Raw genomic sequence first — 14,685 nt, 5'->3', positions numbered from 1 at the left:
CACATTTTCATTAGGGGGCACAATATATTCTTAGTGAATTCCCAGTGTATTTATAAGCTTTCCAAATTGAGTCAGTGAATCTGATTCTTATTCGAGTGGGAATTAAAGTCTATTAAGGCTTATAGTAATTAAAGTCTATTATTATTATTACAAATTAAGTTAACTGAAAGGCAGCAGCTAACTTGTCTCCTGGGCTAGCTAATACGGTTAAGAGGGCTGTAGTAGTCGTCCCAATATTGGAGCCCTGTGTCAGAGGGTTGGCACACTCAATACGTATCACTCCAATACCTGAAAGTGCAATGAACATGAAACACTAGGATTTCTGTAGCTGATGAAATTATGTTATAATATGAATCTAACCTTGTCGACAGCAAATGGGATGACCATCAATGACCACAACTTTATGTGGCTATATCTGTTTGAAAAGCCAACCAGCGTGTTTGCCTTTTAAAGTAACAATATGTTTTAAAAATGTAGGCTGCCCAAATAACGGTTTCGGTGGCGGCACTAAAACTTCATAGGATTTGTGGTCTCCCAGACAGTGTAATTAGAAAGCACACAACTTCCTAGTGAGGCTTTAATGCCTCACTAGGAAGTTGAATCACCGTGTAGCTAATTACAATAAATCCAGGAGCAATGTTAGTCCATCACTCTTACATCCATCGATGGGGCAGGTGGATTAGAGTAGGCTTAAAGCATCAAATGAAGATCTCTTTCTTCTCTTGCCATTATTTCTCCCATCCTTTTTTTCTATTCTATCTCACTCCTTCTCTCAATCTTGTTTGTTGATGCACAACAGTTTATATGTTAAAATGATCACACAAGAAACCAACCTGCTGCTTCCAAATGTTCATGTGCCCTGAATTGACATATTACCAGATCACTGACAATCACCATCCCCCATCATACATTTTTGTATCAATTTACACCTTTCACCTTTGCCTGTGGTGCTACTGATAGCGTATTGCATGCATTATTATCCATGTTCTTGTCCCATGGAAACCAGGAAGTACTTGTGTTCACAAAAACAATGGTGAGGATTATTTGTTGCAATTTTACTGACCGGTTTCAGCAGCAGAACGTTCAACCTCCTGTTGCAAAATTTACATAGTAATTACTCTGTATGTCTATGCTCTGTCCACATGAGGGAACTAAACAGAGAGAGAAATCAACAGGTAATCGAGGAAGGCAGATGAAACATTAACTGAAAACCAAACAGAAAAGTCGAGGGTGAGGCCGGAACAGACCAGGGCAGAGTCTGTGGAACAGACCATGGTGGGTAGAGTGGGAGAAGCCAAAGATGGTGCTCCACATTAGGAGTGGGGTCAGGCAGCCTAGTTTTTTGTTGGCAGATGCCTCTTGGTTTGATATTTTGTATCTAATGCAATGACATTTTGATATGTTTAAGTGTCACTTAAGGGTACAAATGTGTTCAAATGGGGGTCACTGAATAAGTTTCTTACACAGTAAGATATCCAAGGCACCTTTTACAGTGTGGAACACTGTACCTCACAATCAGATGTGTCCTTTGAATATGTACCATAGTTCTCACCTATGCAAATTATTTTCTGAATGGCTTTGGCCACTTGGCCCTGAAGAAGGGAGTTCAGTATCTTAATCAGCAGCCGGAGACAGGAACAGAGCTCCAGCAGCGAGGAAGCCAGCATAATCAACTCCACAGCCAGATCAGACAATTGGTTATCAACAAATAGATGAGAGCCTGGTCAAACACGCACTTCAGTCTCCAGTGAAAATGCAGCTATCAATCACAATTTGATAGGCATGTGTGCCCATTCACAGTGATGAGGCCATCAGTTGGTGATTATGGGATCACGTGTTACGTGTTACCAAAGAGGATTTCACATTCTTATAAATTAACATTATTTATGCAGCACAAAATGCATCTGCTGGAAATGATGTAGGCACTTATAATTGAGGGCTTGAGCCATAGACTGTCCTCTGATAAATATAGAGATATTATTTGTTCTTTCACAAAAGGTGGGTCTTGTGCTCTCCGGATGTAAAAGTGGAAAAATAATTACTAATATGTAGCCGATTGCCTGCAAGTCATTATTTGAAGCAGGATGACTCAAAAGCCCATTCAAAGTGTAAAAACATCCTCTTTTTCTAAAACAACCTGAAAACTGCTGTTGATCTTGAATGTGTAGTCAGTCTTTTTTAAACAACCATATGACTCAGTGGTGGTCTCTATTACAGGCAGTACTAATGCAGAATATATGACAGTTATTATCCCAGACAGCATTCCAAGTAAATGAAGATGAGGCAAACAGACTTCAGAAAGACTAAAAACAATAATTTTTTCTATTTTTTGAAATCATATTTTTTTTATTACAAATCCAGATTGTTAATAAGAGACAGTACTGGAGGGCAAGCAGCGGAATAGGTAAATAGACTGCAAAAGTTTAACAAAATCCTAATTCTCTTTTTATTACAGTGCTTGCAGTGCAGCACTGCATTGATATTCCTCAAACATTAGATTTTGTTCAAACTTAACTACTTCAAAGAATAGTTCACCCAAATATCTGACTTTTTGACTCTGAGTCCAGCAACAGGAAGTTGAAAATTTTGCTTACTGAAATTTGAATCACTGCCTCCATTGGTGGAAGCTGGAAGTGTTACTGAACGTATGGGCACGTGGGAGCTCCAGTTTCCTGGTGAAATGTCCACAGAGGGATGCCTAAAGCGAGTTGTATTTTTAGTTGTAACTGATGTAATGCAGTCAACAGGAATATATATTTTATTAACTCTACAACCAAACACAAACCCTTAACACAAATATATATTTTATTAACTCTACAACCAAACACAAACTCTACAACCAAACACAAACCCTTAACCCAACCATCAGTGGAGTACAGATGTAATCTTAGAGCTTAAATGCAACCTCAGAATCGCACTCACCATTGTTCATGTGTATGCGATTCCTTCTTGACAGCAATGGGACCATAGCCTGTGTCTTGGAGGTTGCTCATGCAACGTTGTTTCAGTAGCTCTACGGAAAGATATGTGATTTTGTTTGAATTGATGCCAAAATGTCTGATCCCAATCATGGCAGATGGCAGAATTAATTAATAAATTTTTGGGTGAACTATCCCTTTTATATACAAACTTACAGTATAGACTTCGTCATCGATGAGCTTCAGACTTGTTTTGATGTTTGAATGGGTGACACTGTGAGGTAAGCTCTCTCTACCATTTGAACTCCTCTCTCTCCTCTTCCTGCATTAGATCCACGATGCCATGGTGTTGGTGACAGAAGTGTCGATGTTAGAGCCCTTGATGATGGGAATGGCAGATCCAACATCAAACACTGTTTGGAACACAATCTATACCAATCTGTGTCACATATCATAATGTGCAACATTATGATATGTGACACTGCGGTCACGACTTTCTTTACTCACGGGAGAAAGCCACTTCAGCCGCCCCCCACGTCGTTCCTTCTTCCCACAGGGTTGAGGACAACCTGGCTGGCGATGAAGGGAATTTGGGGATGACAACGGGCTCGGTTTCGCCAAGTAAATCCCCACGAACCACCCGCCCCCCGGCACGTTTGCCTAGCGGCCAGCCGGCATTCTCCCTTGAGCCCCCGGAATTGGATGATGACATTGCCGCTGCATTGTAGAGCGTCACAGCGGCGTCGAATGCTGATGACTCGTCTGGGCTGCCACCTTGGGGTCTGCTCGCCCAGTCTGAGGCTGACGTGCAGATGTCCACTTTGCTTTCCTGGGCCGCCGCGAGCGTGAGGCTGGACTGGAAACCTCTGTCCCCCCCTCAGCTACTCGGTCGGTTCTTTGGGTCAGGGCGCAGCCCATAGCGCCACCCATAGATCCCATAACCCCCCCGGTTCCTTTCTTCCCGGAAGTGCATGACGAGCTGACACGGTCGTGGAGGGCACCTTTTACTGCCCGGAATCGACCCCTCCGCTCGCCGCTCTCACTACCCTGGATGACGGGGCGGCCCACAGGTACATGGAGGTCCCCCAGATGGACAGAGCGGATGCGATCCACTTGTGTCCCGAGAACGCCGCCACCTGGCGGAACCACCCTTTACTCCCCTCCAGAGACTGTAGAATGACATCATCACTGACCTTGAAAGTCTACAGCGCCACCGGACAGGCCGCCTCTGCCCTGCATGCCATGGCTCTCCTGCAAGTTCACCAAGCCAAGGCACTCAAAGATCTGCACCTAGGTAGTTCCGACCCCCGCCTGCTCGCCGAGGGCGTCCTCCTGCAGCTAAAAAAAACGGAAGCTCTGCCTCAAACCGGGCCCAGCTCTCAGCCCCAGCATGGAGCACTTCGCAGGCGGCAATTGCCCCCCGTCTCCAGGACCCCTTCCAGGACCAGGAAAGCTCCGAAGCGCTCCTGAGACCCAGGCAGTCAGACGTTCGCTCTGGAGCTGGTACCAAGACCACTCCATCCCCCGGTGGAGGGCCGGGAGGAGAATCCTTGTTTAAATTCCATTCAGCCAATGCACGCCGTTCTCACTGCGCCCCGGCCCCAAAACTCTACAGTCCCAGCTCCCCGAACGCAGATCCCTCACCTCCGGCCCTGAGACTGCTCAGCCTCGGCAGACCAGCGCTGACGAGTTCCGAAGACGCCTCTCTAGGACCTCTTCCTCAGTCTCTAACCTGCCCCCTGCCGGGTGCGCTGAGCAGCTCTTTGTCTGCTTCGGCGGATGGCGGAAAGGGAACGCCGTCTCCAAACAGAGGTTACCTCACTAGGTCGTTGATGCTATTTCCTTAGCTTATCAAACCCAGGCCGTGCCCGCCCCCCTTGTGGGTTAGAACACACTCTACGAGAAGTGTGGCATCCTTGCTGGCAATGGCCCATGGCACCTTCTTTGCAGACATCTGCAGAGCAGCGAGCTGGGCAACACCCAACACCTTTGCCAGATTTTACAATCACAGAGTTGAGTTAGTCTCATCCCGTGTTTTGTCAGGTTCGAGCCGGTAGAACTCGGTAACGCGGCACAACCGACCGGGTGTTCCGCTTGCACACAGCGTCCTTCACCAAGTTGATCCAGTGCACCTTCGATCCCAGGTTAGTCACTAAGCATCTCCTCCCTAGCCTTCTGGCCGGCAAATTAAGCGGAGCAATTCGCGGCCAGACCCACTACAAGTCACAGGTGCTCTGTAATGGGGTCGGGCTCCACGGGCTTAGTTCCCTTCTCAGGCAAACTCCCTGTGATGTATTTCCCATGGTGCGGGGTTCAGAGGTAGGTTTGGCGTCCCAGGAATACCCCTTTGTGTCACTTCATTCGACACAACGTCTCGTTCCTTCCCTCGGGGAACAGAGGTTACAACGGTAACCATGACGTTTTTTTGTGTGAACTGCATTTTTATGTATTTTTTAAATAACTTACTAGATCCAGACCAAATAAAAAAATTGAATTTAAAAAAATCGAACAAATTGTGTCACGTTATTGACCCACAAACAACTAACTCGTCTTTAGAATTATCGAAGGTGTTTGTACATTTCAGCTTGAAATAATCAGTTACATTGCAACTTCCTGTGTTCATAGATCTCATTGAATTAACTGCAAAAATGTATGAATAACACGCTTAACTCCGCAATTAAAGCTGACAAAGGTTTCTTTATACAATACTTGTCATGTGGGTATCCAACCGATGGAGGTCCAAACTTGCATCCAAACCTATCACTCTGGAATGAGAGACCCCAGCAGCAAGATAACCTCACAGGGACCTCGTCATCTTAATGATATCTTGCCCATCAGCTTGCCTGAGCCCATGGCAATGAAAAGGAAATGAAAGGTTTGGCAGAATTTATTCATTAAATAGTATGACATAAAATGTCACTGTCTGCACATCATTATGAAACTCCAATTCTCAGATTAATCAGTTCTCATGCAGTGAGCTGGCTGTGGTGAAATGACAATGAAGCAACAGCACTAATGATCCAGGCAGCAGTCATTTTGAGTGCAAAATAATCTGAAATAATTTTGAGCAGCTGAAAGCTCATGATGTGATCTCTCAGCATCTGTCTGTTACCAGTCAAAGATTTACCTTAATTTTCAAGTGAAGTGCAGCACAGTCTCTTGCCTAACAACAGCTACTTAGACCAGTATCACAGCAAAAACTTTGTTGCCATTATGACAATGCTTTAAAATGCTGTAAAAGTATGTAAACAACTTTACAGCTCAAATAACAAACAAGTTTAACTAAATAATTAATGTTAACACTACACTAAGGTTCTGATAGTCAAAATAAGTTAACAAAATGTGTTAAGGTAAACAATACTTTTACAGCATTTATTAATCTTGGTAAATGTTAAATTCAACATATACTAATGCATTTAAATCAAATGTTTTATTTGTTATCATTGGTTATTTTAATATGAACTAGCATAAATTAACAATGAACAATTGTTTTTATCACACGCTGTGAAAAGTATGTTGTTAATTGATTCCTAATGCAGTAACTAATGCTAATGAATGGAACCTTATTGTTTCTGAATTGAAGAGCTTTTCTTAAATTATTCACTTCAAATTTCTGCCTTTTAAACCCTCTAAATATTGTCCCTATTACTTCTATTATAAATGCCTCACTGTAACCTCGATTTGAACTTGTATTGAATCCAGAATATTCCATTAATTGTTTGTATCTATTTATATATTATTTTGTTACATCCCATAGGTGAAAGTACACAGCATAAACATGACACTGCAGACAAAGTAAGCTGTTGGTCATAATTTATTGAAATTGAACAGCAAAAGAAAGAAGCAAAACAATTACAGGGATGAGTATTGGCTAAAATAACAAACAAAAGACAATCCAACTCTCTGGAAGAAAATACATTTTCACAAGCAAGAAAATAAAAATAAACCAAAATACAAAGAAACTTCCCTAACTCCTTAACTTATTACAAAAACAGGAGAAAAAAATATTACAGAGGAATAAGGAAACTGCCCTCATCTTCTACAGCTTCCTACTTTACTGTCTAGGGTCACAAAGGTATCTAAAGTTGAGTTGTGACTCAATAGCCATCACAAATGACTTACTACGAATTTGGCTACACATATCAACACTAAACTAAACATTGGCTCAAAACATCAACAGACACAATTCACTGTGATCTGTATAAATATTAACAGACTCATACAAATGAAAGCAGCAGCACGTGATTATGGTCGTGATTTTCCTTCAAAACACCTGTGATTCTGCCAACTAAACTGAGTAAAAGTAAGTCGCAATGGAATAAACAAACACACAGAACAATTCCTTGTCTCAAAACCCCAAAAGTTGGAATCCTGCAATCATTTGATCTCCTCCAATGAGGCACTCAGTTCTGAGGTCTCCTATAAAATATAAAAATATTTAGATTCAGCAAAATCAAAGACATCAAACAGCAAACACAACCATGTACCAAATAATAAAGAGGCTCTGACAGCAAAAGCAGAAATGTCTCATCTTTGGTCTAATCTTTGATCTATTTGTTTCAAAGTGTAGCTTTAAAAGCAGTCCATAATCAATCATTACATGTTTACCTTTAGTTTCTCAGTCTCTGGTTTAGTCGGGAGAGACTTCTGTGGTGTGTGAAAGGCCTGTGGCAGGAGGGCAAAAACAGACATCAGAATAAGAATAAGAGAATTTTTAAATAAACATACATTTTTCTAGCATGGAGGGGATGTCCGTTGGCCTCTAATGTTTTCATACTGAGCTTATATTTTTTTTGTGCCATAACCCTTACCCCTACCCTTAAACCCAACCATCAGAAACATTTTTTGATTTTTAGATTTTAGAACATTATTTGGAATGTTTATTAAGCTGCTTTCCTAATGGGGTCTTCTGGGTGATTTCAGATTGTGCCTATATGATGGGGACCAAATGTCCCCGTCATGTAGACATAACTATGTGTCATTTTAAAATATAATTTCATTTAAGTTTAAGCTTCAGTTAATGTTCACATCAACCACAATTAGTGATTTGGACGGTGGCGTGATTGTTGGTGCTAGTGTTGTCACGGTAACAAAATGTCTGTAGTCAGTACTGATACCAGTGAAATTTCACAGTTCTCAATCCCAATTTCAGTACCACAGCATTAATATGCTAATATGATAATGTGCTACTGATCACACCTGTTTAGCCCGTCTTAAATGTTATTTTTCACTGTAAATAACAAATAAATAAAAATCCATGTTTCCTTCAAGGGTTTCTCAGTCAAGGATGCATTTTTTTCAAGTGTTTTTAAGTAGCACCCAAAATCTGTTTTATTCTCTACCAAATCATGTTTTCCTTTTTGTTGTTATTATTATTATTATTATTATTTTCCAGAACTCCGTGTTTTAGTTTAATTAAATTTCATCATCATAATGGTGTCTAATCAATTCATTCTTAAATCTTTTAACAAGTGAAAATATAACTTTTCAACATGTTATTGCATTTGTTTTGCCAAACTTTTATTCAACAGCAGTTTTACTTGTGATATATTGCTTCATTATTATTATTATTATCATTACAGTGAATATTATATTTTACTATACATTTGTTATACATTTCTGTCACAAATTCTTCAATTTCAGCTTATATTTTGAAACATTCTTTTATTATTACTATTTAGCCTCTTTTGGTGAATCGCACCTGCAATATCCCAAAACTTTATATCCAGGATTAATTAGTATTTTGAATAAACTCAGATTTTTGAACCCCACGATGTGGGTTTATATTTTCTCTTTTAATCGTCACATTTTAACGTTGTGTTTAGCCTCCCATTCAGCTCATGAAAACATGCTGCGTGAACTTGAGGAAGGATTACATCAAGATATAGACTGTAGTGCAGGTGCGGAATAGTCTACTCCTCTCTCGCCATTGCTGGCATGCCAGTGATTACCCCTCTGCGTACCATTCCTAGGTTGCCACCCCTGCTCTAGAATTTACTTCGAAAGGTGCCAATAACAAAAAACATCCAGTGAGCAGCAGTTCTGTGGATGGAAATGCATTGTTGATGAAAGAGGTCAACAGAGAATGGCCAGACTGGTTCGAACTGACAAAGTCTATGGTAATTCAGATAACCGCTCTGAACAATTGTGGAAAGAAGTCAAGTCAAGTCAAGTGGTTTTTATTGTCGTTTCAACCATATACAGTTAGTACAGTACACAGCAAAATGAGACAACGTTCCTCTAGGACCATGGTGCTACATAAAAACAACAAAGGACCAACACAGGACCACATGAGACTACACACAAAATAAAATACCTATATAAAATACCTATATATACCTATATAAAGTGCACGTGTAAACATGTGCAAAAAGTACGGGACAGTACAACAAATTTCTGACAATGAACAGGACAATAGACACAGTGCAGCGCCGACCAGTACTCAGTAGTGCAAAAAGATGACAGTTTATAAAAACGTAAACATAACATACTATAAGATAGTGATCTATGCACATAGCAGTTATTTAGGTAGCAAACAGGTATAAAGTGACAGTAATTAAAGTGCAACTCAGGACACGTGTGTGTGTGTGTGTGTGTCAAACCAGTCTCTGAGTATTGAGGAGTCTGATGACTTGGGGGAAGAAGCTGTTACACAGTCTGGCCGTGAGGGCCCGAATACTTCGGTACCTCTTGCCAGACGGCAGGAGGATAAAGAGTTTGTGTGAGGGGTGTGTGGGGTCGTCCACAATGCTGGTTGCTTTGCGGATACAGTGTTTTTTGTAAATGTCTTTGATGGAGGGAAGAGAGACCCCAGTGATCTTCTCAGCTGTCCTCACTATCCTCTGCAGGGCTTTGCGGTCCGAAACGGTGCAAGTCCCAAACCAGGCAGTGATGCAGCTGCTCAGGATGCTCTCAATAGTCCCTCTATATAATGTAGTGAGGATGGGGGGTGGGAGATGTGCTTTCCTCAGCCTTCGAAGAAAGTAGAGATGCTGCTGGGCTTTCTTGGTGATAGAGCTGGTGTTGAGGGACCAGGTGAGGTTCTCCACCAGGTGAACACCAAGGAATTTGGTGCTCTTGACGATCTCCAAAGAGGAGCCGTCGATGTTCAGCGGAGTGTGTTCACCTTGTGCTCTCCTAAAGTCAACAACCATCTCTTTTGTTTTGTCGACACTCAGGGACAGGTTGTTAGTATCTCAGAATGCTTTTCTGAGATGAGGGTTGGTGCTGTTTTGTTGACACAAGGGGGATCTACACAATATTATTTTTAATAATATTATTAAAAATAATATTTTTTCTCAAATTTTTGTCAAATTTAGCTCACTTTGAGGAACAAAATTGTCCCCAAACTTTAGTTAAGAACACACAAACACACGCACACACACACACACATTATTTGACCACATCACTAGATGGTGCTGGACAGCTGAAAAAAGAATGAGTTACACACAGACTCCTGCTCTTACCAACAGAGACATCACCCCCTTTCAGGCACAAGTAATGTTATGTTATTAGCATCTCAAAGATGTGAGTGTGAAACATATGGGACATAGTAGCATGTGGGTTGTTGGGTTTATAGTGGTATTCATTGGCTGCAGTGCTTGCTGTTCATTACAGGCAATTGCATTGGATCCGAACTGTGTCCATTACCTTTTTGGCTTGCTGTACCTCATCTGTGGACTTGGACCTATTTCTGAATGTCTGTTTTTGTGGAGAGATTGCGGATACCTCGGGGGAATGAACATAAGATAAATGTTTAGCCCAGGAACATGTACCATTTGAATATCTATGCCTTTTATAATTTCCACTGTTTGTGGTATACTTTGAGCAGTTGATTCATTCTCTACATACTTTATTCTCTGTCCTCTCCATGTCTCAGCTCTGATCCCTCAAGATGGTAAATCAGCTGTTTCACTAGGCAATGTAGTCAACACTATCAGTTCCCTGCAAATATAACAGAGAAGAACAATATAATTCATTTTGGAATCAAAGCAAACTATGATAAAAAAAAATACAGAAAGAAGCATTTCATTTCAGACTGTCTCTCAGTTTGTTTGATAGGAAATTTTCATGTCAAAATGTGTCAGTAATTGGCCCTTAGAGATTATGGGGCTGCTCAGTAAAGCGAGGGTCTTTGTTAGAGATGCTGGTTCATTTTCACCACATTTTCTGCCATGTCTGTAGAATATTTGTCACCAAACAAAATTATTCTAAATTGCTTCTGGCGGTAACGCCATAAAAAGGTAGGAGGAGCTGAGATTGAGAAAGCATTTGTGAGGCAAAAGTGAAGCCGGAAAGGCCCATTGTAAATGCATAAAATGGCACCCTGGAAACTGCATGTCAACACAAAGCTACATTTACATAACCCAAAAGCAACAAAATGGCAGAATGTTAACAGTTATGTTAACATTCAAATGAAGCAACATTTAGGCAAAACAAAAATCCCTTTCCACTCAAATGCCTCTAGGTTTTGAGGGGAATTTGTTTTTATTACAGAAATGTATCCAAATAATTGCAGTAACAGCTCTCAGGAATACTGAATTCTGTCAAATGTATTTGTAAAATGCATACAAAATTGCATAACAGGGACGGATTTAGGCATAGACGACATGGCAGTCGCCATGAGGCACCACACAAAAAAGTGGGCGCCCTGAAGTCCACCAGCCATCTCATCTCCAACCACCCACAACTCCAAACAAAGTCAACAACTTGAAGTGCTGAAGATGGTTTCGTCCAGGGTCCCATACAGCTAGAACCACTACTGCTGTATAATATAAAACAGACAGTTCCGACTCTATTGATTTGACGAGCTGCGTTCAAAGCTGTTGTAAAATGACTTTAAACCCAAACCTATGGCCATGCACTATACATACTGTACCTGTACATGAGCCCAGTATATATTTGGCTTGGCAACTGCAAACTCCTACAGTTAGGATAATAAACTGTATTAGAGGAAGTGTTTTTCAGATTATCAGAAATGATAAATGATTTTATTAGTAGCAAATTATGTGAGATAATGAACAGGAATAAACCGCATGCTCTAACCCAATCGACCCTGAATCGAAGTGCCTTCCTCTATCAGACATTTTTTATCAAATCAAAATTGTTTGCCTTTCCCTGTTGCATCATTTATAACAAACTGCATATCGCTTTTTTGCACCAACCTGTGGCTATTTCACCTGGAAATTAGTTAACAACATTTCCAGCTTCGGCCTCTGGGGGCAGTGGTTTAAATTTCTGTAAGCACAGACTGATTTCATCATCAAAAATTTCAAGTGGAGCCCTTCTACCAGGCGGACCCTTTAAGATTAGCATAAAATAGCATAAGACAGTATTCCCATAGGCATTCTATGGCAGCACACTAGCAAAGAGAGAAAAGGGCTTTTTTTTATGGATATCTATGAAAGAGATGCTTGAGTGTTCTGAATAAACTGCTTTTGTGAGGAAACAGCTCATCACTTAATGAACTGACTGCCTGTTAGCTAATCTTCAACATGTTTTACACTAAAGAATCCTTTTGGAATGAACTATGTGTGGAGTTTCCTGCAATAACACTGACAGTTTTGCTAGAGGTAGGTGTCAGTTTACAGCACTTCCCATTCATTTGTGTGGTATTTGCATACTGTGACTTACTTTTGCAACACATTTACATTTTAGCAAATGCTTTTATCTATAATTTGTCATACAAAAGTCAACAATATCTGCAATATTACACTGCCAAGCCCTCAAAGTGGCTGGAGTAGTATATATGCTACAATAGAAGAGAGAGACAAACAAGACATTTTTGTTTTAATTATTGTTAAATAGTATGTTCATTTAGTGTGGACTATTTAAGTGCTAGTGGAACAGATGTGTTTTCAGCTGGTTCTTGAATGCTGAGATGGTAACAGCAGATCGTGTGGAGGTTGGAAGCTCATTCCACCACAGAAGAACAGAGAAAGTGAATGATCGTGAAATAGACTTTGTGCGTCTTTGCGACGGGACAACCAGGCGCTACTTGTTCTTTGACCACAGAGAGCTAGTTGAAACATAGACAGGAAGGAGTGAATAGAAATATGAGGGTGCTGCTCCATTGGCTATCCTGAAGGCCAGAGTCAAAGCCTTGATTTTAATGCAGGCATGCTACTGGTAGCCAGTGGAGCGAATTCAAGAGTAGGTTGACGTGAGCAATCTTTGGCCGATTGAAGACCAGATGCACTGAAGCGTTCTGGACCATCTGCAGTGGCTTAATCGTGCTACAGGCATTACAGTAGTCCAGCCTTGAAATGACCAGAGCTTGGACCAGGAGCTGTGTTGCATTCAACTAGGAAAGGTCTGATTTTCCTGATGTTGTAATGCATGAATCTGCAAGACCAAGCAGTTGATGAGATGTTGGCAGTGAAGTTAATCTCATCATCTACATTTTCCTACTTCCTATTAGGAATAGTGCAATGGAACGCCACTTTAAGTCAGACATCCAGCTTGGAAACTTGTGCAGAAATGTTCAGCTCTGATTTCATGCATTGTGGGTGCATGACGTCACGCAAACATCTTGCACTCCTACTACATATAAAGACTGCATTGTAAATCACACAGTGGCTGTTATGCTTTTAAAAATGTCCAGCTTTCCAATTCAGCCTATAGTATGTCATGTATAAATTTGCATATTATTGGGGCTATGCAGTTCATGCCATGGTAATATTAATACATTTCACTGTTTGATTTTAAGGCCTTTTTTTAATTATTTTTGTACGATAAACAAATTTGGTACTTTAGTCACCTCTTGATGTCTGATGTCAAATCTGGCGTCCTGAAGTAAAGAGCAGCACTGTCGAATGTATACAGAGTAAACTGTGCAAAACTCTACATAATAGAGAAAGGGAGATTCAATTCTTTTGAAATGTGCACTAGAAACATAAGGATGGAGTGTATGTAAACTTCCAAATACTCTCCTTGTTTAAAAAGTATTAAAGAGCAGCACTTCACAGACTCAGGTTATTCTGACATCAAATATGAGTTTGGTGCAAATGTTAGCAGCAGATGGTGAATCATCAAATTATCAGTCCTCACAAAGCATATGAAAGGTGTGTGTATGTGTGTGTGTGTGTGTGTGCGTTTGCTAGCAATTGAGAGACTATGAGGGCGAGATAGATAGACGTGCAGCCATTTAAAATCCCACCCAGGACTGAGGCCAACTAGGACTCATTTCTCTCGACTGCATCCCCAGACGGTATTGCCATGGTAACAAGCCAGTACCAGGAGCCTGACAGATGAAGGAATGAATGTGGCAGGCAGTGTCCCTCCATGGTGGGTTTAGATTACAAGGACCCCTGTATCAAAACTTGATTTTCATCTTTCAATAAGTAAGACTATTGAAACTTTGAACATTAGGAAATTCCCACACTGTAGTTTAAACAAGCTATTGAGTTGATTCACATAAGTATTGGAAAATGATTACCTTGACTCATTCATGTTGCCTGAACCTTTGTGATTACATTGAATCATTTGCATTGTTTGACTTTACCCTTTGCCTTGCATCTTCTTTTATGAGTAATTCAAAGGCAAGTCTAGTAAGCTATAAGGCATGAAAGACAATTTTGCATAAACCAAGCCAAATACAATCAAGTGATTCATATCTGATCTGGTTTGAGCATGGTGTGCACAAACATTCAGGAAGGAACTTGAACAATCTCACTATCTAATAGACCACAGGAAATGTGTTTAATGTGAGTTGTTCTTATCTTGCATTATATCTTACAGTGTAGTTTAGTCATTGTGCATTCTGTCA

The 14,685-nt window shown here is 40.7% G+C and overlaps 2 protein-coding genes across 2 annotated transcripts in view; both read right to left on the bottom strand.

The window, feature by feature from the left end:
* Positions 1-154: 154 nt before the first annotated feature.
* On the bottom strand, positions 155-2,932 carry LOC127624883 (sodium-dependent phosphate transport protein 2A-like). The gene is made up of 3 exons (XM_052099836.1): positions 2,923-2,932; positions 1,553-1,720; positions 155-288 (listed from the first exon to the last, which is right to left on the bottom strand). The coding sequence occupies exons 1-3, from the start codon at positions 2,930-2,932 to the stop codon at positions 155-157; spliced, it is 312 nt and encodes a 103-aa protein (XP_051955796.1).
* A 3,808-nt stretch (positions 2,933-6,740) lies between these two features.
* Positions 6,741-14,685, bottom strand: part of LOC127625193 (regulator of G-protein signaling 14-like) — a 49,905-nt gene continuing 41,960 nt past the window's right edge. The window contains exons 16-19 of the mRNA XM_052100312.1: positions 10,770-10,862; positions 10,569-10,646; positions 7,527-7,583; positions 6,741-7,337 (exon numbers count right to left, since the gene is read on the bottom strand). Of these exons, the coding sequence (XP_051956272.1) occupies positions 10,833-10,862 (30 nt within the window). The 3' untranslated portion in view covers positions 6,741-7,337; positions 7,527-7,583; positions 10,569-10,646; positions 10,770-10,832. The remainder of the gene's footprint in view (positions 7,338-7,526; positions 7,584-10,568; positions 10,647-10,769; positions 10,863-14,685) is intronic.

Source organism: Xyrauchen texanus, chromosome 31, assembly GCF_025860055.1.
Source record: "Xyrauchen texanus isolate HMW12.3.18 chromosome 31, RBS_HiC_50CHRs, whole genome shotgun sequence".
NCBI lineage: Eukaryota > Metazoa > Chordata > Actinopteri > Cypriniformes > Catostomidae > Xyrauchen > Xyrauchen texanus.
Note: the sequence above shows the minus strand (reverse complement) of the source record. Positions and strands in the feature narration are given on the sequence as shown.